General features: G+C 35.0%; 2 protein-coding genes across 38 annotated transcripts in view; one reads left to right on the top strand and one right to left on the bottom strand.

Moving 5' to 3' along the window:
- The window catches only part of ACSS3 (acyl-CoA synthetase short chain family member 3), a 145,074-nt gene extending 140,663 nt beyond the window's left edge, over window positions 1-4,411 (top strand). The window contains exons 14-16 of the mRNA XM_027592708.2: window positions 1,746-1,845; window positions 1,935-2,110; window positions 2,957-4,411. Coding sequence (XP_027448509.1) covers window positions 1,746-1,845; window positions 1,935-2,110; window positions 2,957-3,025 — 345 coding nt within the window. The 3' untranslated portion in view covers window positions 3,026-4,411. The remainder of the gene's footprint in view (window positions 1-1,745; window positions 1,846-1,934; window positions 2,111-2,956) is intronic.
- A 51-nt stretch (window positions 4,412-4,462) lies between these two features.
- Window positions 4,463-26,996, bottom strand: part of PPFIA2 (PTPRF interacting protein alpha 2) — a 465,447-nt gene continuing 442,913 nt past the window's right edge. For 16 of the 37 annotated variants that reach the window (XM_027592669.2, XM_027592670.2, XM_027592668.2 and 13 more), the window contains 6 exons: window positions 25,327-25,520; window positions 20,612-20,709; window positions 14,803-14,978; window positions 13,807-13,875; window positions 10,532-10,691; window positions 4,463-4,928 (listed from right to left, as the gene is read on the bottom strand). In XM_027592669.2, coding sequence (XP_027448470.1) covers window positions 4,819-4,928; window positions 10,532-10,691; window positions 13,807-13,875; window positions 14,803-14,978; window positions 20,612-20,709; window positions 25,327-25,520 — 807 coding nt within the window. In that variant the 3' untranslated portion in view covers window positions 4,463-4,818. Of the gene's footprint in view, window positions 7,216-9,239; window positions 9,332-10,531; window positions 10,692-13,806; window positions 13,876-14,802; window positions 14,979-20,611; window positions 20,710-25,326; window positions 25,521-26,996 lie in introns of all 37 variants that reach the window. The other 21 variants (XM_027592672.2, XM_027592676.2, XM_027592673.2 and 18 more) reach the window with 4 other exon arrangements.

Below are 26,996 nucleotides of genomic sequence, written 5' to 3'. Positions count from 1 at the left end.
GGAAACTATTCTGTGAAATGCAATATAATGGTGGACATACATCATGAAACCCACAGAATGTATAACACCAAGCGTGAACTCTAACGTAAACTATGGCCTAAGGTGAGACTGATGTGTTGATGTTGGTTCATCAGTTCTAACAAATATACCACTCTGGTGAGGGATTTTGAGAGTGGGGGAGGCTGCGCATATATGGAAGCAGGACATATATGACAAATCTCTGTGCTTTCCACTCAGTTTCGCTGTGAATCTAAAACTACTCTAAAAAATAAAGTCTATTAAAAAAAATCTTGTCTCTCCTCCTCAACTCCCAAAAATGCTTTATTGCCTTTCCAATGTTACTAAAACAAATTGGAAGTCCTTAGCTCAGCCCCTCTCTAACTCTGCACGTTCATCTCTTCTTGCTCCTTTCTGAAAGTCTTGCTCTCTGCTTTCCCTCCATATTAATCTCTTTCAGGTTTGAATGGTTTGTGCCAAGTCCTTCCTCAGGGCTTTGCCCCGCCTCTCCATCTTGCCTAATCAGTGACTACTCATCCTGTAAACCTAAACCTGAACTCATTGTCATTTCCTGAAGGCTTCTCTGAGACCGGTATTTATCCTCCTGCTTTTGCCATATATTTCCTATAAAAACCCAAGTTTTTTTGGCTGCTTCTGCTATGGCTTTCATATAAAAACCAGGCTAGCTCTCCAGAGCCCTTATCACTTGTATATTTAAACATTCATAATAATAAGTACTCGTGATTGTTTATGAATATTGCCCTCATCCATTAGACTGTAAGCAGCCTGAGATGGTGCTCCACCTGTTTTTGCTCACCACTGGGCCTAGGGCAGTGGTTGGAACAGAGAAGGATTTAGTAACTGTTGAAAGAATGGGAAGTGCCAAACGAGCTGTTGGTATATTGCCCTCTGTTTTCTCTAGCTATTAGAGATTTGCAGTCACTGAAAGACCCATCACTCTCTCAGAAGAGGATATTTTGAACAATCATTTTTAAAAGTACCATCACGGTAGAAATGCTTTTTTAACCCTAAGCTTCTGTATTTCATGTGGTTACTCTGTGGGTTCTTGTGATTCCAGATAGATAGCTGCTTTTTTCTTTAAGATATTTAGAGCTCAGGGTAAGCAGTATGAAAATGATTCCTCAACAGGAGTGATTATCTGATGTCAGGGCTTCATGCCACGCCCAGCCTTTTCTTTCAAGTCGGAAAATCCTCTCTGGATGGGTGGTCACTCAACAAAAGAAATGCTCTGTTCATTGCTCAGTAACAGATACAGAAATAAAATCACCGTTTAGTCATGGGGCTGCCTTGGATTTCTCTGGAGAGTCCGCTTATGGTAGCCCACCTAAAGCCAAATCACCATGAGGTCATCTGTTTTCGGATGCCCACTGCAACTTGTTCCCATGTGGTATCTGCTGCATATTTGCCCCAACTTCATTAATAAGCAAGCGAGACAAAGAAACAGTTCCCTTACTTTCCAGGTAAGCAAAGCAATTTGTCTTAATTATGGTTAGCCTTTACTGAGTGACTACCACGGGGGTCCTAACAATTCTCTCACCCCAGTTAGAATGGTAGGAATTGTGAATCAGCAGTAATTTCCACACAGACAGCTATAGGTTTTAGGTTTTCGATTCTCCGACATGTACTTTTTTCCCAATTGAAATACATACAAAAATACGTGTGTGTGTATATACATTCTTATATATGTACACATATATTTTCTAAATGGATGCTTTTCCTTCTTACAGTCAGTCCTTTCCCATGGTACTGTGGCCGACTGTGCTGTTGTCGGCAAGGAAGATCCTTTGAAAGGTCACGTGCCCTTAGCGCTCTGTGTGTTGAGAAAAGGTGAGAAATCTTTGTCCTCCCTGAGTGTTTGGGCCCTGAATGATTAACGAAGGTTAATTCAGTGCTTATCATCTGGACTTTCTCCCTAGATATAAATACAACAGAGAAACAAGTTTTGGAAGAGATTATAAACCATGTGAGACAGAGCATTGGCCCTGTGGCTGCAGTTCGAAATGTAGTGTTTGTCAAACAGTTACCCAAAACGAGGTCTGGCAAAATTCCTCGGTCGGCTCTGTCAGCCCTTGTCAACGGCAAGCCCTATAAGGTAAATTATCAAGAATGTTTAATGCCAGGTTCTGAAAAGTTTCTTCCCCACCTCTTTGGCATTAACATTTTTTTTTAATGTTAAGGGGGAAACTGCATAGCCACTCTCTAGGAATGAGGGTTGTGGAAACACAGATTAATTAACACCATATGCTTCGAGATTATAGGTACCAGTGTGTGGAAATACTTTTACTATTAGTAAATACGTCAAATTCCAGCAACTTGTGGGAACGCAATCTTACTGAATTAAAGACACAACTTCCTTCATTGTAGTCATTAATGTCTATTACTGAATGAGAAAGCAAACACTTGAGGCTGGTTATACATGCTTAAGCAGTTCTAACTGGTGCATATGCTAATTATGTCTCCTGTTTTGAGTGAAAATTATTTTGGCAAACATTAGGCTAATTCAAGTATATATATTCTTTGAATTTTTGTGCACTTTATATGTGCATAGATATACATGTCTTTAATCCTCAACAGCTAACAGAAAGTGATGCAGCAGTAAATAGTAGTTGTAAATACAAATATATATATATACATATATATATATGTATATATATATATGTATATATATATTTCTAGAGAGGCACATAGAAAGGCTCATTAGAGGGATTCTAGAGAAATTCCACTTAGGACCTATAGTTTTGCTAACTGAACAGTTTATTACTCTGGAAGACTATATATACATTTTAAAATATTAAATTTGGAGTCCCCTTTTTTGAACATTTCTATATGCCTTTATAAGAAAATGGAGAATGCAGTATTGCAGGTAATTGTTTAATTATAGGGAGAGGGGAAAAGGGTTCAAGGAATAGCATTCATCTGACTTGTATTTTCTTTCCAGATAACACCTACAATCGAAGACCCCAGCATTTTTGGGCACATAGAAGAAGTGCTGAAGCAGTCATCATGACTTTTTCCCCTATTTTGAGTCAATTTGAATCAATTTTCTAATTGGAGTCAAATTTCTGGAATTATTTCCCATAAATAAATATTTAAATAGAAATTCCTTGCAAACTGAAATATGAATTGTAAAGCTTGGTCTAAAAACAGTACTTGAAGCCTAGTGAAAGACCTGTGCCTTCTGTTTGATTAGATCCAAAAAGCAGCTTTTTCAGTTGCCTATAACATGGCTCCTTAAAGGTTGTCTAGCACTTAAAGAAAAATATATCTACCGTATGATTTTTAAAAAATTGAACCCCCCAAATATTTTAATTGAAAGAGACACATTAATATAGAGCTACTTCCTGAAATGAGGAATCTGTAGCTTTGACCCAAAACCTAAAACTCAAGTTGAAGTCAGAAAATATTTATCATTTTTCTTAACAGAAATTCTGAGTATTTTCTAATATTCTTGAGATGTCCCCATGCCCGGTTATTTTAAATGAAATCGGTAACATGGGAGGTTTTAGGTAATCATCTAGACAGATGATTTTCTAGATAGGAGGATCTGTCTCGTCATACATTTCCTGAGGGAAGGTTGGATACCAGAGTACAGCTCTGCCTTCAGGCCATTTTTAGTCAAGGGAAATCACATGCCTGACAGATCCTAGAGGTCATTTAATCCGATCTCTTTGTCATGGAGATGAGAGCTGTTTGGAGTTCCTCCTCCCGTCTCAGGTTCTTAGTAGACTGTACACTTAATGATTCCAGCTTCCTATCAAAACAAGCAAATGACACAGAAATGGGGTAAACTGACAAGGAAAGTTCTTAAGGAAGAAATGTAAAAGTTTTTACATTATGCTAAAGACCAGGAATTTTTAAGAAACCCCAAATCCAGATTTTTATTGAAATCTCTAATTTTTAAATAATAACTCACTAAAAAATAATATTGTGACCTCCAAACACATCTTTCCATTTGAACTTATAGAAAAGTATTGAGAAATTAAGAAAAGTAATTGAAAATGAGTTTTTGTTGCTAAGCTTATGATAATGTGCCAGTTAAAGCCACAGTAGCTTGATATAGTTAAATATGTGATTTACTTAGGATTACTTAGGATTCTACCTGATATCAGTTATCAAATAATACATTTAAAGTAAAAAAAATATACCATGCCCATTGAGTCTTTGATGGTGCTCGAAGTATTTCCCAGTCTTTCAGTCCCCATCAGGAACATTATTTTTAAGAGTAGCTGTCCTAACGTAATAGTCTGGGCACGAAATATTTGTGAGAGGTAACACGTAAGAGCTTATTTACTTGTTTCATAAAAATTACTTACAACCAGTGTAAGACATTCTGAAAATGATAGATTTTTTTTTGGACCATAGGCTGTATAAATAAATGGCTTCTCAAAGGAAAGTCCTGTTTGCTTAAATTGGCTTCTTGGTTGTTTATACCTGAAAAAATATAGTCAGCTAACTGTTCTCTTTAGTTTTTTTAGTAGCCTGAATTAAACCAACTAGATAGACATTCAACTTATAATTTGAAGCTGCCGGGTTCCTTAAAGTGTCTTTTCTCTTGGGTACATTTTACTCATAATCACAACTGTAATCTTAACAAATAATACACTTTTAATGTTTAAAATGTATTACCTTATTTTTTCAGATAAGATTCAGTTAATTTGAAATGGCACATTCTTTAGCTCAATGCATATCATCATTTGCAAGGTGTAAACAAAGGCATGTGTGAAGGGTACATCTGTGGGATCTCTTGCACATTTGTCCTGCAATCAATTCTGAAGGGGCACATTAGCAATCAGGCTTGAGTTATTTTCCAGTTGAGTGGGATTGTAAAACGGTGCATGAGGCTGGAGAAGTACTGTTACTTTCACTGATGAAAAGTGGGGCAAGAAAGATAAACTTGAGTCGTCGATTGCCTAAAATTTGGGAGGAAAAGAAAAGGAATTTTCTATTTCATACTTACCATAAAGCACTTTCACTAGATTGTACCTAAAATATTCTGGATCAAATGTATCTTTAAAAATAACAATATAATGTTACTAAAAATACAGTCATATTTAAATGTGCTGAAATAAAGTCCGCATGGCCTTCTTTTGATATCTCCATGGAAATTTTTACTGTAAGACATTGGAAAAATTTAAATATGTTCTTTTAAAATCTATGGAAAAGTGTTTTCCAATTGAGTTATTTTGTTCAAGACAATACATTAAATATATAAAAATTAGACCTGCTTTACATTTCAAGAGCACTTTTATTTATATAAAATTGTATTTGAGAACAGGCTCTCATTACAAATGTGAAAATTCATAAAGCTGATAGATGGCCAGAAGGAAAACTATTGAGATTCTGAGCTTAAATCCAAATTAAATGTAGTTTAGAATCTGGCAGAAATTATATCATACGTTGAAGAGTATTTTATACTTTTTTTGAAGGAACAGGTAGATCTTTTTATCGCTCTACGTTAAGAGTCTATTAGAAACGATTACTATTTCTTACCAGATGATCTCTAAAGGGGAGAAACTGATTATGTGATTAAGTCATGTATTGAGAGTAGATACAAATCGTTTGTTATTATAATATCATAGTTCCTATATTACATTTCATTTCCTTAAGTCAGGATCCCCACGATCAGATGAGCTTAGAAAGCTCTTTCCCATTGTTTCTGCTCAGGCAACATTTCTGGAAAATTTAAAATCACCTTCATAAGCAAGTTTAGAGCTCCCTCATGTGGCAGACTCACTAATGAAGATATTAGATTGAGAATCACTAAAAGGACAATTTGCATTGTGGTTCAAGTAAATTGTTAAACATTAGGTGACTAGAAAACAAAGATTAAACAGAGAACTGGAAGTATTTTTTTTTTTATTGACAATGGAAAGGGTTTCTGTTACCATTACCTTTTGACTGAATCTGTTAAACAAAAACAGACATCAAAACAAATGTAATGTACGTGCAAACATAGCAAATTAAATGCAAAAAGGAAATTACTAATGACAGGTCTTGCGCTTCATAAGATCAAGCAGCAGAAAATCAGCAGTTAGATAAATGGTATTATTAAATAGGTTTTTACTTTGAAATCTCCCATATAAACAAAGAATAAACAACAGTAACACCACCAAATAAAGCCACAGGGAAGAGATTACTCTTCTATACTTTTATACACTATATATGTTAATCATTCTGTCTTTCATTTATTTCCTCTGATAAGACTGACTTCAGGGAAGTCGCAACAAGGCCATCTTGGCTAGAAGCTTATAACATTATACATGAGTCTGACTAATGCCCTGTTACATTGACAAAAGGGAAAGGTTTCTGGATTTTGTTTTGTTTTGTTTTTTCAATGGAAATGAGCCTCAGACTCCGTAGTGGTTGACATTCACTGAACAGTGCTGGCTGGCGGTTCAAGATCTGATGAACATGTGGTTCTTAGTAAAGAAGTTTTTTTTCTTTTTTTCCTTGGTCCACAGGTAACAAGAGAAGATAATATTTATTCCTTATAAATTTTTTTAAATAATTGCTTTCGACTCTTGTAAACAGTTTAGCTCTGTTTTGTATTGAAAAGGAGATCGAGCCATCACAGTGCTATTTCTAAAGATTTAGGACATCCCTGATTGCCTTTAAAGGACTATTTTTGGCTCCAGTTCCAGGTTAAATCATTCCTTTTTACATGATCAGAGGCAGGTTTTCAGCTTTAAGTATTGACAGACTTGAAGGAGAAACATATCGATTTGACTGTTACAATTCAAAAACTGTAAAAATGGTGGGATGGTAAAATACAAACAGTACTTGGAATTGTCAAATGTTTGCACTCGAGACTCCATGAACCATATATTTTATTTTTTTAAAAATCATATTTATATCCATTTACATAAGACACATTTAAAAAGAAATACATACACAGTAATACATAAATGCGTAGTATATTACAATAAAACATGAAAAAACAAGTGGCTCCATTTCATAAAAGCATCAGTTGTACAGAATTATGATGTGGATGATGCTTATTATTCAAATGACTGAAGCATTTTCTTACAACTGTAGTAAACTAATCAAACTTAGTATCTGACTCCCCCCAGGTCACATTTTCAGCTTAATAAGCCATTACTTGTGGTTGTGTCCTTAGAATTCAGTCTTCACAAAGGTTTTCACTGTTTGTCTTCTGAGATGGTAGTGCACTTTAGGTAGAGTAGACGGAAAAGACATCTAAAATAGTTAATGCACAGCGTTAGTCTACCCACAGCTCCCAGCCTGGGCAATGCCCCTCTGCCACTGTCGGTGATCTCCGTGCAGCCTGCCTGCGTCTGCCCTGGGAGCCTGTGCCCAGAATGTCAGCTAGGATCTGACTGAGAGTTGTAGGTAATTAACATTTGCTCTTCTCCGATTTTGTGCAGGCCAACTTAATAAGTAACAAGATTTGCTCAAGTTTGTGGAAAGCATGGCGGTAAATAGAAACAAAGATATTCACAGAAAATGTGAGCAGTACTTTTGAAAAATTTAGAGCTTGCTCATCAATAAATTTGGTTGAGTTGACCTAGTCCATGAAAGAGAGTCATATTCTAGTTCATATCTTCTAGAGCTCTTAAAAAGACACCTTTGTTTAACTGTGACAAAAACATAATGGTAATAAATGACATATTTTAAAGGATCTGGATCAGTGATGTGGCATCACTGATTCTTTCCTGTGATAATATACTTAGGAAAAGCTCACAGTTTCTCTTTCTGACACAAATGAAACAATAAATGATATGTTCTGAATTCTTTTAATAACAAAAGTGCTAATAGAAATTGGTTGTCCTAGATTAGATTATTGTAAATAAATACCTTTATCCCATTTAATGGTAAAAACTGGGAAATGTGAACTAGAATGCCATGCACAAAATACAGACTGCAAATAGTTAAAGAGTAATTCTACCCATCAGTCAGGAACTAAGAAGCAAGCACTACTCAACATATTAAATAGTCATTTGTAAATTAGTGAAGTATTCATTTCCTGGGGAAATTATCATGTAGAAGCTATTACAAACAGTATTTTGGAAAGCCTCTTATTTAGCCGAATCATTATATACTTTAGATCATGCCTAATTAGATGCCAAATTGTATACCATAATTAAATTTTTAATGTTAGGTTTTACATTCTGAAATTAAATCTCTTATCAGAAAGCTTTTTGTTTTATCAGCAGCTTCAAATAGTGACCCAAATAAGGCAGCATACCAGCTCCCATATTAGGCCCCAAAGACCAACAATAAATTGCATGGAGCTTTTTCAAGGCAATGAATAAACAGCACAAGATGAGCTGTTCCTCTGCCTATAACTGCTTCCTCTCCCCATCCCTGTGCATATATTGGGTTCTAAATATTGCTCTAAAAATTATTTTTCCAAAATATTAATTTATTATAAATGGTGAATATTTTTGTAAAACTCAGTTTTAGGTTAAAAAAGTTTCATGAGCACTTGACATTTATAATCCAGGAAACTACAGTCTTACTACCAAATCTTTTCCAGTCAAACTCCATTTTTATATGGACTTGAAAGTAGATTTCATCAGCTAAGTATTTCTCTAAATACAAATGCCTGCATCTTACGATGGTATAATCAAGGTTTTAGTCCTATTTGCCATTCTTATAATTTCACTTTGTCCCTATGCTGTAAGCCCCAGCTACTTAAAACTCATATTTGTTTTCAACAAATATAAATCACAGCGATGAAAAACAACATGCTAAAAGTTCAAAATTGTCAGTTACCCTTTTGTTTTTAATAATAAACAACCTCTAAGTCATTTTCCTGTCTCTGCTACTATTTGACTCTGTGTACCTACTAGAATCACTCTCTGCTTACTTCAGCTTCCCCTACATAAAATACTCACTTAGAAGTGTGTCATTCTGAAGGTGCCAAACTGTCCTCAGTAAAATGCTATGTGCATCCATATAAAATGCTACTCAAAAGCAGGTGACGGTGGCTAGGGCTGCGACCTGCTGATGTGTAATAAGATAGTGCCAGGCTGCCAACAGCGGGACTTTACATCAATCAGAACAGGCAGATGGTGATCGGAAAGACTGGATTCAGAGCTACGATGCTAAGACTCGTCTTCTACCCTCTAGTGACCCAAAAGGGTGATCTCCCTTCTGGACTGCTAGGCCATCCCAAAGAGTATCGTGTATATTTCCTACTCTACGTAGGTTCCACTTTGGGGTGGTTTGTCTTTTGTCAGCCAAGGAAAGCTACTCACAGCAAGTCAGTGCTGCCTCCTTTGAGTGGCTTGTCAACATGAGTATGTGCGAACAGTGGAGTTGTCTAACCTCTGCAGTCTTGATGAAGCAACTGCAAACGGAGAAAAGTGCTTTAGAGGAACTTGGATGATGGAGTACAGAATCTCAGATGAGAAAGATGATCCCCTGCGTAAAGGGATCCTGAACATATTAGTAGAACTTCTTTCTCTCAGACATAGGCCACTCACATCCCTTCCCGCTAGACCAAGTTACTAATGAAAATTTATTCCAGTGTGATTCAACTGTGCTTTCGGGTTGTTTTGTAGTCCTCCTTAGATGAAGCCTGTAACAAAAGCAACTCTCCACGGTGCTTCTGTTTCTGAAGCGAAGACTGCTCCTAGAGAATTCAGAATAGTGGATTTTTTTTCCCCTCCAAGTATTAAAGAGCTTCTTCACTAATTTTAATCACATTAGATTCCTCATGAATTTTGTTAACATGTTCCATAATATTAACAAGTGAGAAGACGTGTAGATCAGAGATCACAGTTTATACTGGAACTAATTTTAAGGGCCATGAGAGCTATAACCTTGAAAAGAAATAATGACTCTGGGCAATTGTCTTAATAAAGAGAGAGGGAATTTATTTTTTTTTAATGCCTCCCAAATAGAAATAACTTTGTGACTACTACTTCAAAGTGTCTCTCCTTCAGAATGGCTGTTTTCCTTTGTGAAGTATGTAACACAAGTCTAATGTCCACAGAAGGAAATAATACTAATTGGGAAATTACTGTTGGCTTTGTGTTTGTTTAATTCTCTTCTCATAGTTGTGCTTGTTTATTTAAGGCCTTCTGCCTTGGTCAGAGGTGAAAAGATCTGATGAGTCTGGGTTTCTAAGACAAAATATAAAACTCACAATATTCAAACATGTAGGGTGACCACAGAGTTAATTTCCATCCACTAAGGACCATTAGTCCAAATCCAACCTCTAACTAAACAAATTCTTTACTTTGAGAATAGAAGAGTAAAGAAACACAAATCATGCAGATGAGTATTGTTCTTCCTAGATGTGGACATTAGCCAAAAATTGTCCTTTTTAGGATTTTCTAAATTCTTTTGAAAAATGTGAACGAGGTGCCATGGGTTCATGCATTAGCCGTTTACAAGAGTCTGGTTTTTGATGAAAGCAAAGTAAACTTCAAGCAGAGCAAACCAACTTAAGAATTCCAGAAAGCTATGCAAGGTCAGAGAATGATACTAGCATTTGCTAAACTGGTATTTTTACTTTATAAGGAGAAATGCAAAACTACTATACCATCCGTTGTCATTTTCCTCGATTGCCCAGATGTTGTGGTTAACCTGAATCCAGCTGGTAATGTTTCCGAGGACCCAGGCATCATGCTGATTCCATGTACCTCACGGGGGGGAAACTGTCTTCTCCATGTTGACCCACGCCTGAAATTCTTGTCATCACTCTGCCAATACAGAATTATAATTTGATGTGATAACAACAAGTAAACTAGTCCAGGTACTTAAAAATGTGTGCTTAGAAACATGTAATATTGATGATTAATATTCAGTCCGTAAAGCATACATATGGAATATTGTGCTTTATTTTGAGAGTTCTATGATTCCAAAATGATAACACAGGAGATTTGCAACAGAAATGTTTTTATAAAAATGTTCCTGTGACTTCAAATCTAAGGTTTGTTATCTACAAAAGTAAACAGTTTTGAAAATCTAAAGTAAAACCCCAAAAGTTTCTCTGAAAAGAATATTAGCTGTTCTTTGTTACACTGTAAGCCAACTCATTTTACTGTATGAGATGACATATTCAGTTTAATAAGTGTTAGGCAAACTGCGTTTGACTCACAGACTTGAGGAACTACTACTTGAATTTTACTTTTATGTAAAAAAGAGAAAGGGAAAAGCTATATTTGATATAGCCTGGATCATATGAGACACTACAGCCTATAGTCTACGTAAGAAACTCTAAATTTGTCATTCATCAGATTTCATCTGATATTGAATTAACTTGTAGTTTACTGAAAAACCTGTGCAGTCCGGAAACCATCCTTTTAATAAATCCACGTGCTCCTTAGATGCCACTAAAAGCATAATATAATTCTGCTTCCTGTTTTACAAGTGTAATTCTATATCATAATGATATACTCTCTTCCCTCTCTGTGCATACACAAAGTATCTCCTCAAATACAATGAACTTTCTCTAAATTCGTAAGGAATGCTATGTAACCGAGTGTCTAACTAGTAGTATTCTTTATTAAACACAAATTATTCTTTGTGTCAAATTCTAAGGAATATATTAATCATTCTATATAGATCTTATCTTCTTATATCATTAAGTTTCTTATCTAGGCAATGGCTGTCCATTCCCTGAAGTTACGGCTCAGTATGTGGGGTTGACCCTACTAGCTCAGGTGATTTCATTTTGGCTCAAATTATCATTGTTATAAATGAGTGAAATATAAGGTATTCTTCATCATAGATTGCTAATTTAATTGACATTCAGAGTCATTTTGGAAAAGAAGAAAATTTATGCAATTTTATATATATATATATATATATATATATATATATATACAGTTTTACTAGAATTCTTATTATCCAAATCTAAATTTTGTTTAGATTAGGTAGCCATTTTACACTTTAGGAGATGTCTGCTATTCCTTTTCTCAGCTGCCAGGTTCTGCATGGTCCTACGCCTCCAAATGTTTATAAATAAAGAAAAGGAACAGAATTTCACAGTTGTGGCCTCTCTGATTTCTTGAATTTTGAAAGAGTTCTTGCATAAAGATAAATATTCTTCAGTTCTACTAAACACTACATTACATTGTAGGGATATACAACTCCTATAATGCATGAGTTAAGGACTGAAAAATAAGCAAGTTGAAGATTTAAATAATGATTCCTTTTGCTCTTTTATTACTGTAGAAAGTTAATAGGACCTACAAGCGACAACATCAGAGGAAAAAAGTTTCCATGAGGTGAGGTTAAAAGATACCCACTTAACTGAAGTCAAAGTCTATAGAAGCACATGAGCACTTTTCAAATTCTTTTAGTGGAATCTGAACGTAATCAGCCCCAGAAACAAGTATACTCTGGTTCTGGGTTAGTTGTCTAGCTATTTTTGTTCACACTAAAATAAATAAATAAATAAATAAATAAATAAATGACAAAAGACAGGACAAAAGAGACTACAGAGTTTGAGTGATAAAATCATGTGCCATGTTTTTAACAATAAGAAAAAGATGCAGCATATTTTAAAGGCAGATAGTCACATTCCATTTAGACCTTTCTGCTTATTTTTACTCTCAGAAAGCAACACTAACTCACATAGGCTTGTATCTCTACCTAGCTCCTTTGGGTCAATCCACATTTTAAAAATATAGCAATAGGACAGATCTTTAATAATTTTTATTAAAATCCCTTTTGCAACTTTTAAGCAAGGAGAATAATTATGTTCAAAAGGATGTAGGTGTATGTAGACTATCTTTTTGATTCAACAATTAAGAATAAGGACAAAAGATTATCAAACAACTTATAAAATGAAAATCAGTTAAGTATTAACTGGGTTTTAAAAATATTATTCATTATCCTATTGGACAGGAGTATGAATTTATAGGAAGTTAGCTGAGGTCAAGAAGGTAGAGCTTATCTGTCCATAACCTCCTCTGCAAAGGAAAGCCTGGGTTTTATAAATCCAAGATCATCTGTCCTGCCCATTTGAATGTGGAATAATTGCCTCATTTTAGGATTTGCTGGGTTCATTAACAAAATTATTTTAATCAGCTTTTCTCGATAGCTAAGAAACACCTGCATTTTGCAACACAGAATTATGCATCTCTGCATTTTCGACTTCATACTCAGGATTTCTTCTTACTTCTTCCAGAAAGGGCCTGTAAAAAACTCAGAAGGCCTGTTAAAGTCCACTGCATTTATCAATGCACAGAGTTTGCCAATGCCCCTTGTATTCCTTTATCTCAGGAGGCTACTTACATGTTTATTATTTTCCAAATAATTTAAACAAGCATATATGATGCTTGGGATTCTTAACATTCCATGTGGCTTTCAAATCTTGTGACTGTCAAAATGTTTTTCATTTGTTTTTAAGGAAAACTCAGTATTGCTATCTAAAATAATGAAAAGCTTCCCCTTACTGAAAGCAGGTTTTCTCTTCATTTTAATATCCTAAAATTTCCTGTGAAGATATACTGATATTTAAGAAATAAGTGCATTCCTTATTAAAAAGCTGAACTTATCAGGATTAGTGTTATCACTGCTTATTTTAAATGTCACTCAACATAATTTTGCAGTCACAGCTCATAAAAGAGCCTGTTTCTGAATTACTTCTTTGTGTTACTAACGGCTGATATGATAATGTTTATGAATTCATAAAGGTTTTTCTAAAACCAAATGAGTCATAACACTTAATAGCTAAGAACAATACTGGGGAAAATTCTAGATTCTATCCCGGGAACAAGCATCTGATTGATTTTTGAGCACTATTCCTTGAAAGCCGTTTTACTTGTACTCTCTGAGATCCCTTGAGAATGATACAGAAGGACTTACTTCATCCAGTCGCCGTTCAGTTCCCAGAGCCAGGAGGTTATTGTATTCCCTTTCAAGAATCTGCCTTGCCTGTTGACATCAAAGTACAGTTATCATCATCAAAGTCACATTTTATTTTAAAAATCATAGACATTACATTCATTCGAGAAAACATTACAAATCCTATTTTATTTATGGGAGCTTAAGTTTTTAGTCCTCCATGTCTGCAAGCCATTGCAAGTTTTAGTTATAAATATAAAGCAGGGCAATTTTCTTTAGTCTGTGAACAATGGAGAGATAGCCTCACATACATGTCTGAGGTCAAGGGGCACTGACCTCACTCTGTTACTTTAATCCAACTGAATATTTTATATAAACTTCACAATATATATAAACAAAATAAAGTGAAGTTGACTGCCAAATTTTTATCACATCTATACGTGATCTTTATCATGTCAATGCGTGATATTCATCACATCTATTCTCAAACTTGTTCAATGATCATTATTTGGGGGAAACTTGAGATAATTAGGATTCCTATACCCTACCTCTAGATATCTGATTTCTCAGGCCTGTGATGAAGCTTGCAGCCTTCTTTTAAGTTTTTAAGGAATTCTGATGATTTCAAATAATTATCCAGGCTGGGGAATCACTGGCATCCTCATTGTTAAGTGTCTGTCTAATTCAGACATGTAAATAGAAATGAACGCCTCTAAGAGAGGCAGAGACTGAAAGCCATCTGCCAGGGGTATTGTTTTGAGAAATCTGGCGTTCAGGTGGAAGGCTGGACTACAGAATCTCTAAATCCCTTTTCCTGCTTAGTTTTATGATTTTGTTTTGGCTAGAAATCCAGTGGCTTGAAATTAAAGCCCCAGTGACACATTTCAAAGGTTGAGCTGAGCTAATAACTCTCATTAGGAATCATGAATACACAGCCAACTTTTACTTTTTCGCTAAAAGTTCAGTTTATCATTCTACAGGTTAAGACACAGTACAACTAGAGCATAAAGGGCTCGCCTGGGTGTTCTGGGTTGGAATCTGTAGTAATAAAGCTAAGCTGCTGTAGTCAAAGTTCTCATCCAGGGCTATAAGTGAGCCATGCACACCACTTTCAAGAATATTGTTTGCATATTCTCGAAGTCCAATTGCTTGTATCCAGCGAATAACTCGATCATTGCTCCACACCAACACATCTAGGAAAAGAGGCGCATCATTTTAGGCTGCAGTATTTTGCATGAAAAACAAACCTACTGGCTGAAATGAGCCACAGGTGTCTGGCCAAGTCAGCATTTATGCCGATTTCTTCATCCACTCGCTGATGCACCTGGCCCCCTTGTGTTGCATGTATTTACCGTTCTCATAACTCACCTATGCTACTTTTAGCCTAGAAAAAAAAGTTGTCAATTTGAAGAGTGTTTGTTATCACTGAAAAGCACTTCCATAACACAGAACACGATGTCTCAAAGTGTTTCCTGTTTTCATTCTAGAGCTCTAGGGGTCTGTCTGAAGTGCAGTGATTTTATCACCAGATGGGGACATTTCTCCTTTGTGTCTTGATACACAGCTCTTCAGTAAAGATGGCAAAATGAGAGGCTAATATGGTTCTTCATCATTGTTTTTTTTACCACTGGTTAGATATTGAATATAGACTAGAGAGACTTTAATTTTTAACCTGAAGCAATAAATCCAAGAACAGAACAGTAAGATAGAACAGTGATTCCATAGTTGGCTCCTTACCCCACTACTTTGTCAATTCATTATTTTTCAATCACATACTAATGCAAAAATCAAGCACTCAGTCAAGTCACAAGTGGGGGGCGGAGAGTATTTATATATTGTTTAAGTTTTTCAAAAGCATTACTCATTTGTCCTAATGCATTCATTTATAATCAAGTTAGGTTTGTGCACACCATTAAAGCAAGAGAGTGATACCTCTGCCGCACAGGGGCCCCTTATGTCATGTTCTCAGTCACTGTCCTCACGTCAACAGTAACCAATATTCTAACTATCCTTAACACAGATTAGTTCTGCTTTTGAGGTTTGTTTTTTAGCTTTTTATAAATGAAACTGTACAATCCGTACTTTTGTGTCTGTGTCTTTCACTCAATATGGGATTCATCTGTGCTATGGAAAATAGAAGTCTTGTTTATTTGCATCATTACTTAGTACCCCCTTGTATGATTATGCCACAGTTGATCCATTCTACTGTTGCTGGACGTTTGGCTAGATTCCACTGTGGGTTATTAAGGATAGCGCTGCTTTGAATAACCATATATATGTTAAATAAATTCCACTCTCACAATTTAAACCCCCAATGGCAATGTATAAAAATCTGCATCTTTACCAATACTTTGTATTTTTCATATGTTTTGTTTCATTTCATTGTTTTTAGCCATTATGGTAAATTTGTTGTTGTTATGGATTGAGTTGTGTCCTCCCAATATTCGTATGTTGAAGTCCTGATCCCCCACTACGTCAGAGTGCTACCTTACTTAGAGAGAAGTTCTTTATTTAAGTAATCTAGTTAAAATAAGGTTATTAGGGTGGGCCCCAAACCAATATAATGATTTCCTTCTGAAAAGGGGAAAGTTGGAAATAAGATATGCAATGCACACAAGGAAAACAATATGAAGATCAAGGCAGAGATCAGGGTGATGTGGTTAAAAGTCAAGAAACATCAAGATTGACAGAAAACCACCAGAAAGTAGGGGAGAGGCATGGAACTGATTCTTCCTGACAGCCCTTAAAAGGAACCAACCCTGCTGACACCTTCATCCAGCCTCCAGAACTGTGAGACAATATATTTCTGTTATTTTCCAGAAAAAGTATAAAGAATACTTGGGGAAATATAGTAGCTTTATCTATTGAAACGTTAAAATTGCCTTTATTTTTAAAGAGTATTTTTAAGTTCACAGCAAAATTGAGCAGAAAGTACAGTGTTCCCATATAGCCCCTGCCCCCATAGATACACAGCCTTCCTGACTATAAAATCCCTCACCAGAGTGCTATATTTGTTACGTTAGACAAACCTGCATTGACACAGATCCACAGTTAACATTAAGGTTCACTCTTGGTGGTGTACACTCTACAGGTTTGGACAAATGTATAATGATACATATTCATCATTATAGCATCATACAGAATAGTTTCACTGCCCTAAAAATCCCCTGTACAACATTTATTTATCCCTCCCTCTCCAACTCAGTAGGCAACCTCTGATCAATTCTTCCTGTGTCCAGAATTTTACCTCTTCCAGAATGCCGTATAGTTGGAATCATATGGTGTGATTCTTACAGTATAATCATACAGTACTTTTCTTTCAGTTAGCAGTATGCATTTATGGTCCCTCCATGTCTTTTCATGGTTTGGTTGTTCATTTCTTTTTAGCCATATTGAATTTTTATATACAGACCCTGATAAATTCACATATTAATTTGAATTATATGGCATATCATTAGATTACTTGGATTTTCTATATATTTTTTCCAATCCTTATGTTTTTTTTTAGTTAATGAGGAACATGTGAAGAAAGACTCATAATGCCCACTTCCCACAGTCATTACCGTTCCCTGTTCCAGCCAAGGCAGAATGAATTTCTTTAGGGAGAAGGATGTTTATTGTCTCCCTCACACTTATGGGTCTTTCTTTCCCCATGTCTTCAACAAGGCAAAAGACATTCTTAATGATCTTTACTACATACAGAAATTTTTTATTCTACAGAGAAATTCTTTACTAGATAGAGAAATGTTATAGTGTATACACACACACACACATATTCATTCAGTGGGGTCTCCCTGGGTCATTCCTAAAGGGTATATTTTCCTTTGAGTTTTCATTAGCTTGTTCTATTGAGGTGTTAAATCTCAGAAAATGGGATATAAGTTGGTTAGTATTATATTTTGGTTAAATTAATCAACTGCTGTTGATAACAACAGATCGATTCAAACTACTGGTTGCACTAAACTTGCACTTCAAAAATTGGGCAGGTATGTATGGCTGACAGCATCTGTTCTCCAATTGCTTTCACTAACGGCAATATTTTTAAAAAGTAATGCTACAACGGTTTCCTCAAAAAATAACAAAACCTGTCCAGTTTGCACGAAGTGGATCAGTAAGTAGGAAGTGCTTGTTCTTTTCTAGAGATGGGCTTATATTATGACATTTGTATTTACTGTGTTTCTGCAAATATAGACAAGACATTTGCATTTACCATATTTCTGCAAATATATCTTCATTAAAATTCCATTGCCACACCTGTAGCTCAGAGTACTCAAATTTATAAAATTATAAATAGAAAATAATCCATTTATTTATAGGGTGAAGGTAAATAAAGCACTAATCTAAACTTTATTCCTTCTGAACAGCAATATACTTTTTTTTCATTTTGTAAATCAGATCCCTTTCTGTAAATCTGTTTTCAAGAAAAATTTATGCCCTGACTTTAAAGTTTTTGTAAGGATCTTCTTGACCTCAACAATAAATGGCTAGACATCGGTGTTGACTGTTTCCTAGCAACAAATTAAATGTTAGTACATTCTTGATATTCACATGGTCCCTTCATTTCAGAAAGCTATTTATTAAGGTCAAGGTTAATTAACACTTCAGATAATAACAGAGACCCTTTGTCAGCGTCAAGAATTATTCCTGCAAATGTCATTGCGTCAGCTACAGGAAACAGGGGCTTTTTATCTTTTTATGATCTCACTCACAGCCACCTATCATATGGAGTGGTCTGTGTACAATCAGAGTAAATCACAGCAGTTTTTCTCAGGGCTATGTTCTAACCAGTAGCTGCCAAATACTAATATAATATTTGGTGTAGGGCCAAATGGGTAATTTCTCCTTCTCTTTTACATCTGCCTATATACGAAGGATTCCATGCAGTGAGACCAAGCATAATAAAATCTAATTGGAAAAAATACTTCAGAAAGAAAACTAGAAAGTGGTATCCCATGGGTAAAATCTATTTGTGTGCTAAAACATCTTTTGTTAGGTCAAGCATAGACTTCTTTCTAATGTCTTTCTTTGATCAACTTGTTCCCAAATTTCAACTCAACTGAATGACAATGTACTGAAAACAACTTGCAATTTCCTGGGGCCCCAAAATAAAGTGAAATCAAACAACTCAACTTTGATAATGGAAAAACACTTTCTTGCTCCTAAGTAATGAGTCAAATGAACTGTTACAAGAAATCCATTGTGTGTCTATCTACTCTCCAATGAACCACATATGGAAAAATATATTAACCAATCACCTTCACGTGCATTCAAACCCATTCTACTAGAACTAATGTGCTGTTCCCTAAACTGCCAAAGATAAAAGTAATTTCTTTTTTTTTAAAGATTTTATTTATTTATTTGAGAGAAAGAATGAGAGAGAGAGAGCACATGAGAGGGGAGAGGGTCAGAGGGAGAAGCAGACTCCCTGCTGAGCAGGGAGCCCAATGCGGGACTCGATCCCGGGACTCCAGGATCATGACCTGAGCCGAAGGCAGTCGCTTAACCAACTGAGCCACCCAGGCACCCTGATAAAAGTAATTTCTGACATTGTTTATCACAAATGAAAATGACAGAAGTCTAAGATAATCCTAAAGAATAAAACAACGTTAAACTTGAATAGGAAGGAAAGGGTAACATAACATGCAGCACATACTATTTTCATATTTAAAGTGAGCCCCCCAAAAAAGTGAGACCCAAAAGAAGTGAAGATGAAAACAGAGACTCATGCCTAACTGTAAACAATTAATGTAAAAACACCTATTGAACTTGATGAAATGCTCCCATATATCAACTCCTGGGGAAGAGTAAATGGAAACATTGCTTGTATCCAAAATCTTCCACAAAAAATTTGGTGATATTTCCCTTAATGAGAGACTTTTTACTTTAAAAAAATATAAATGGACTTAAGTGGACTGATGATTTTTACTGAAAAAGACCCATAAATACTTATACCCAACAATTAAATTTTCTTTCAACAATAGTAATAAAAGCAAAGTGGTGTCTAATAAATATAGGATCTAACATGTTCTTTTAAACAATTCTTTCCCCTGTATATTAAGGTACTTCTCAACATTTAGAGAATTAATTATTAAATACAATACTTTTCTAATCTGTAATAGGGAGTGTCTTTTCTTATTCAAATCAAACCTTTTTGTACACACAATAGTTGCAGCAATTAGCAATGCTTTTAAATAATTTCTTTGACTTAACAATTAGAGCTAAAATTATTAATGGATTAATCTCATTTATAGAGGGGAAATTTCTGTGTAACTTCTATATAAAATCCCTATATGATTTCTGTAACTATAGTACACAAATAAAATTTCTAAGCACTGAAATAAAATTCAAATGATATAAACCAAAGATGAACTGCTATAAATAAATTATATACCATGTTTCTCTGTTGAATATGAGAATGTTCTATTAAAAGTTTGACAAAAATGTCTACCTGAAGGTATCTCCAGGACAAACAATGTATAATTAATAGGTTCAGAGGAATAAATCTTAATTTATTCATTTGTTCATGATCATTTGTTCATGATTCATTTGTTCATTAGGGGGTCAATGCAATTTTTAAAAAAAAAAATCAAGAATATGTCCTAGATGGGATAGTCACCTTATAAAGTGATGATATCTTTTTCATGTTTATATTTAATGTTTCATAAAAGCAGTAAAAAAGAAATAATGATGACAGAATTCTAAATAGTGGCCTAAACAGTTATGCTACTTAGTGACATTGTAACATATACAGCATTTGGGATTCATAAAAGTGAAAACTAAAAACCCCAGGAAAAAAGGCATTTGATATGAAAGAAAGACATACTACCTTTTATTTCATGTTGGCTTGCTTCCCGTCTTCTTTCTAGTTCTTTTCTGTCATAATTCAACCTCTTTAAGCACATAATTCCATATTGTAAACTTGTTCTGTTATTTTTTTTTTAAAAGAAGAAAACACATTGAATTTACTCAGCAGATAATAAATGTTCTTTGATTAAGCATACTCAACACTATGCACTACTTCTTAGGGCAACAGAATAATAAACTACATTTGCAATTAACTCCTTTAGTACTGGTGGGAAACAAACTACAGTTATTTGAAGCACACGAGGTTTCTAAAGAGTAAAAATACTAATTTCAAAATAAGAAAACCACAGTCTTGAAAATAACTATGGATTATGTTGTTCATCCATATGTCTTTGTCTTCCATCAAGCTATTTTGGCATTATTTGCAGACAAATGAACACTTTACTCATTTGGAAAGAATTTAAAACCACTATTATGATGAGAGGAAGGAATTTATAAAAAATGAATACTTTCTTCTTAAGCTGATGAGAAAAAAATATAAACACATGAATAAGTTAAAGTAAGACAGAGAACCACATACCAAAATGAATAGCTACCACCTTTCAGTGATACAGAGTATGTGAAAGAAATAAGTCAGCAGATAATGAAATTCTGTGTGGAAAGGATATTGTGGAAGAGCAGAAAACTGATCAGATCCTTAAAGGTCAGGTAGCAGAGAAAGGGTTATTAAAGAAAATGGAGCACCATGAACACAGGGTCGCCAATGAAATTTTAAATGTGTGGTGATAATGAGACATACTGTACAGAGTTGGAAATCCATGCCAGGAAGTAAGGAGGAATATGATTACATATGGAGAATGGGGTAACATTAAGGAAAGCCTCATTCGGCATAAGCGTGGAATACATCTAGGTGACAGAGAATTATTTGGATGGTTTTCACAGCAAAAAGAATTGATCATAAATGGTTTCTTGTTTCGGTGTAAGAAGACTAACTTGGCAGGAAAACCGGAGATGGGGAGAATAGGCAAATCTAAGGATAGGGAAATCAATTAAGGGGTCAATGCTGTGAAAATAAAGGGCACAAAAAGGACAACTGCCATGATCATAAAAAGAAAATCCAGACAGTAGAGATGTACAGAGAGAAGAAAGAAGACAGGGTGATATTAGATATAAAAGATGTGAAAGAGTACAATAGGAAAAAAGAATTTCTAGGCTTCAAGAGTAAAGAGCATTGTTATTAGCAATTTCTTGTTTAGAAATACACAGAAATTTCGACACACACACTGGCCAGGTTACACCCAAGCATTGGAAGCATTTCTAAGCCTTGCATGTTAATAAGGACAATGCTGAGTTACAATATTTCAGAATCAGAAGAAATGGGAAAAAAGTCAGTGTTATGGGCTGAATTACATTCCCTCAAATTCAAATGTTCAGCCCTAACCCTCAGTATTTCAGAATATGACTATATTTGAAGATAGGGTTTTTAAAAAGGTAATTTAAAATATAGCCCTTAAGGTGGGTACTATTCCAGTCTCACTGGTAGGTGTCCTCATAAGAAGAGGAATTTTGGGGGCACCTGGAGGGCTCGGTCAGAGAAGCGTGTGACTCTTGATCTTGGGGTTGTGAGTCTGAGCCCCACGTTTGGTGTAGAGATTTCTTAAAATAAATACATAATAAAAAAAAAAAGAAGGGGAAATTTGGACATGCTGGGAAGAGAAAACCGGGGAAATGCACACACAGAGGAAAGATCATGTAAGGACACAAGAAGAAATCAGCCATCTGCAAGCCAAGAAGAAACTAATCATTCTTACACCTTGATCTTGAACTTCTAGATTCCAGAATTGTGAGCAAATCAATTTCTGTTATTTAAGCCACCCAGTCTGTGGTATTTTCTTATGGCAGCCCCAGCAAACTAATATAGTGGAAAAACAGATAATACAGATGTAATAATAGTCATAGGTATTAGGTAGCTTGAGGTTAAACCAATGGCTCTTGGCTCATTTCTGCCAAGTTTTTATACATAATATAAAATTGTACTATTAAGATACATATTATTACATCAATGTCTATCAGATGGAAAACTGGGCCATAAAACGACAGTGGGATGCACTATGCAGTCAGTACTACCTGCTTTAAGTCAGAACTAAGTATAGCATAAAGGTGAAGTTTGTGTATTTCCCTGAACCAAGAGAACCCTGTTTCAGTAATTTTTATTAAAAAAAATCATTGTAACAATCATTTTTACTATAATGTAAAACAATTAAAAACCTAGTGAAGAATGGGAAACAGGCACAAATATATCATCAAAAGATTCTAGTATTCGAAAATCTAATACAACCACGTAAAATTTGAGTTCAGTGAACAGTGAGTTCATTGCCTAATAATGTGTATACGATAGGGTAATTGAGAGTCACACAAAGCTGTTCTTTCTACTGAATAGAAATCATTCAGCCTACTTAAACACAAATCATTCACCAATCTACACTTATCTGAACTAGAAAAGTACGTGTTCAACAGAGCAAATACTATTCTTCCATCATGTAATAATATCAAAACATAGGAAAACATCTAAAGTCTACTTTTATCCAAGCTAAATGTCTTTAATTTATTCAACTTTTCAGGATGCCTGGGTGGCTCAGTCAGTTGGGCATCCGACTCTTGGTTTCAGCCATGGTCTCAGGGTCATGGTCTTGGGGTCATAGTCTCAGGGTCGTGGGATTGAGCCCCGCATCCAGCTCCATGCTGGGAGTCAAGCCTGCTTAAGATTCTCTCTTCCTCTCCCTCTGCCCCTCCCCCTAGCTTGCATGGGTGCTCACTTGCTTGCTCGCTCTCCCTCTCTCAAAATAAAAAAATAAATTTTTAAAAATTCAACTTTTTCACCAGGCTCTTACCACTTTATCAATAACAATTTAATACCCATAAATTAATAGTTTCTTTCTTTTTTTTAAGATTTTATTTATTTATTTGACACAGAGAGAGACAGCGAGAGAAGGAACACAAGCAGGGGGAGTGGGAGAGGGAGAAGCAGGCTTCCCGCGGAGCAGGGAGCCCGATGTGGGACTCGATCCCAGGACCCTGGGATCATGACCTGAGCCGAAGGTGGACGCTTAACGACCTAGCCACCCAGGCGCCCAAATTAATAGTTTCTTATTGTCATCTCACCATATGGTAGGACTTTATTAAGTCTGAAAATAAACACAATCTAAATATGCCCTGTAAGCCATTAACCAAAACTGAGATTTTTGTGCCAAGTATAAATCATATCTTTTTCACCTGATCTACTTTTAAAACATGGATTCCCATCCAACATTTTAATGGTTTTTAAAAACTACATCATATTTATCTCTACTAAATTTAATCCAACAGTGTCAACAACTGTATTAAGATTCAAAACATCTCCATAAGTTTAATTGAAGAGCTCCAATTATTATCTCTTTATCCCAACTTTATGTCATATCAACATATCTGATTTTTTATACCATTTTCATTTCAGTCACTAATTAAATGTTGGACAGGGTGTGAACAAATAGGGTTTTGCAAGCCAAAATCATCTAGATTTGTATTTATTAATTTATCATCATAATAAACTATATATGAAATCATAAAACAAACTCAACTATAGAGAACAAACTGAGGGTTGATAGAGAGAGTTGGGTGGGCGATGGGTTAAATAGGTGATGGATATTAAGGAGGGCACTTTTTGCGATGAACACTAGGTATTGTATGTAAGTGATGAACCATAAATTCTCCTGAAACTAATATTATGCTATATGTTAACTAACTGGAATTTAAACAAAAACCTGAGGGGCACCTGGGTTGCTCAGTCAATTAAGCGTCTACTTTCGGCTCAGGTCATGATCCCATGGTCCTGTGATTTAGCCCCGTATTGGGCTCCCTGCTCAACAGGGAGTCTGCTTCTCCTGCTCTGCTCCTCCCCCCTGCTCAATGTGCTCTCTCTCTCAAATAAGTAAATAAATCAATAAATCTTTAAAAAATAAATAAATAAACACTTGAAGTGAACAAAAAAGAATCATAATCCCACTGACAATTTCTCACCTAACCTACAAAGATACCAGCATAACATTTATGACACGGTATTATAACAAGCTTCTTCGCCCTAGATGGTAAACAATTTGAAAAAAGAGGTTGCATTTTATTCATGTGTCCTTATGGCTGTCTCAAAATCCATTCAGTATTTTTTTCTGAAAATTAATGCACAAATAAAAATATTAAAAGATTTATATGAAAACAAAAAAAATATTTTCTTCAGAGAAGAATTCCTTCTCAAATTTTTTCTAAGCTTCCCTGGTGGTCTAGTGATTAGGATCCAGTGCTCTCTCAAATTTTTCCTAGTATATACCTAAATTATATAATTTATAACCATATATCTATTTATAGAGTTGAAACTGACTTAATTTTATTCTTAATAACTTCCTAATATAAAAATATACACAGATACAAATCACAAACATGGAATTTCCCAAAGATACAGAAAAAAAAAGATTTACACTGCATGAGAATTGTGTACATGTGTGGTTCCATAAACTTTGAGCTCATAATATGTACAAAGCTCTACATTAGATAGTCCCTGCAATTTGCTGCATGAAAATATTCACCAAGTATATGCACACAGGTGTTTTGAACAGCATAATTCTCTATCTCCTAGACATCTTTTTGTTCTAGTAATATATACATTATTTATCGTTTCATTTTAATTACTATTTGAAAAAAACCTACCGATGGAAACTATCCACCATTTTTAAATGGACACGGAGATCTTTTTTTGTTAGGTGATCTAACATTCTTGCATCTACCAAGCATTCCATGAAATAACTTCTGTATTGAGGTAACCCCAGGCTGGGAAGCCATTCATTTCCAATCCACTCGTGGTTCATATCTCCATAAGCAAGAGTCTGTAGAAAAACCGGACACTAGAATTGTTTTATAGCAGTCAAGTTTCTTAGCCAATAAGATGAGATGGTAATAGGAGGATATTGCATATTATGATAACTGACATTTAATTACTATAATATATGGGAAAAAAGCAGAAATAATATCTAGCCTTTAAGTATTTGATTTAATTTGATAAAATGAAACTCTAGGTACATGTATCATGGCACCTGCTTATATGAAATGATTGTGTTTGTTTTGTATTCTCAAAAGAAATTATATTATATACAAATATGCATTTTTAAATTAAAAAACAGAATTAATGACAAAATATAAACACTGAGATTCTTTGTATAGGTAAGTTTATTTAATATAACTGATTTTTATCTGTCTGCTAATAGTCCACCATCTCTTCGATGCTACTATTAGCATTACCATGGCATTATTGCAAATCTCAACATGAAAGTAGAGACCTTAGTAAACAAATAGAGAAAGGAGCAACAAGTCTAGAGAGACAGAATGCTGAAGCTTTTTGTGGACACTGTTGTTATCTAGTGAAGCATGCAGCCAGTGGTCCATAAAGGTCACTGGGAATAATCAGTCTCTTTTAGAAATCAATCAGTATAGACTCTGTATTTAAGAAGCAGGGTATGGTCAAAAAACAAAGAAATAATCTAGTTATTTAATATAACAATATGAAAGAACTCATCTAACCAAGCATTGTTCATGACAGCCAAAATGAAAACCAAAGTCAACCATCACCTCTAAACCAATTGTTAAAAAGGACTATTACTATCTACTAATTTTACAGTTCTTTATGTTACAACAAATTCACAGTTGTAATTATAACATGTATTTCTAATGAAAGTCTCAGGCTCTCCCCTTCTTTTGCGTGTTCTTAAAAAGGATGAAATTCTTACCCAAATCAAAACCAAATACCACCCTAATTTACTGAATGTTTAAACATAGGTCCTAGTAATAACTGTATACCAAGTTTTTCTTATAGTCAAAGGTTTGAATCAGATGCCTAATCACGTGCATTAATTCTTTTGGTTGTATGTCATGTGGATATGCTGAAAAATGTGCAGCTTCCTTGCAAACACACATGCTTGTTCAAAGTACAGATGCCTGTCTCATATGGCCATCTCAATTAATGGAAGTGACTTCGGACCTGCAGTCTCATGCTGACACATGGCCTTCGACCCCAGGCCGCCCACGCTTTCCATTATACTTTAAAGCACATGTTTTGTAAGGTTTTTTGTAACACCCCCTTTTATATCCAACTTGAATGATTCCTGATTAAATATATTCAGGGGCGATTTCAGAGAAATTTAAGTTACAGTTCCTTCTTTTGAAAAAGAAAGAAAATTTCCCTTTCAAAGAGGCCAGGTATGAAATGATATTCATTTTCTTAGCAAAATATGGTGATTTAAAAGGACATATATAGTATTAAACATAACAAATTCAAACATACATATTAGCTTAATCCTAAGCTAAGTGAAGATTTATATTATGAC

The sequence above is a fragment of the Zalophus californianus genome, chromosome 9 (genome assembly GCF_009762305.2).
Source record: "Zalophus californianus isolate mZalCal1 chromosome 9, mZalCal1.pri.v2, whole genome shotgun sequence".
Classification (NCBI taxonomy): domain Eukaryota; kingdom Metazoa; phylum Chordata; class Mammalia; order Carnivora; family Otariidae; genus Zalophus; species Zalophus californianus.
The sequence above is the reverse complement of the archived record's forward strand: the minus strand, read 5'-3'. Positions and strand labels throughout refer to the sequence as shown.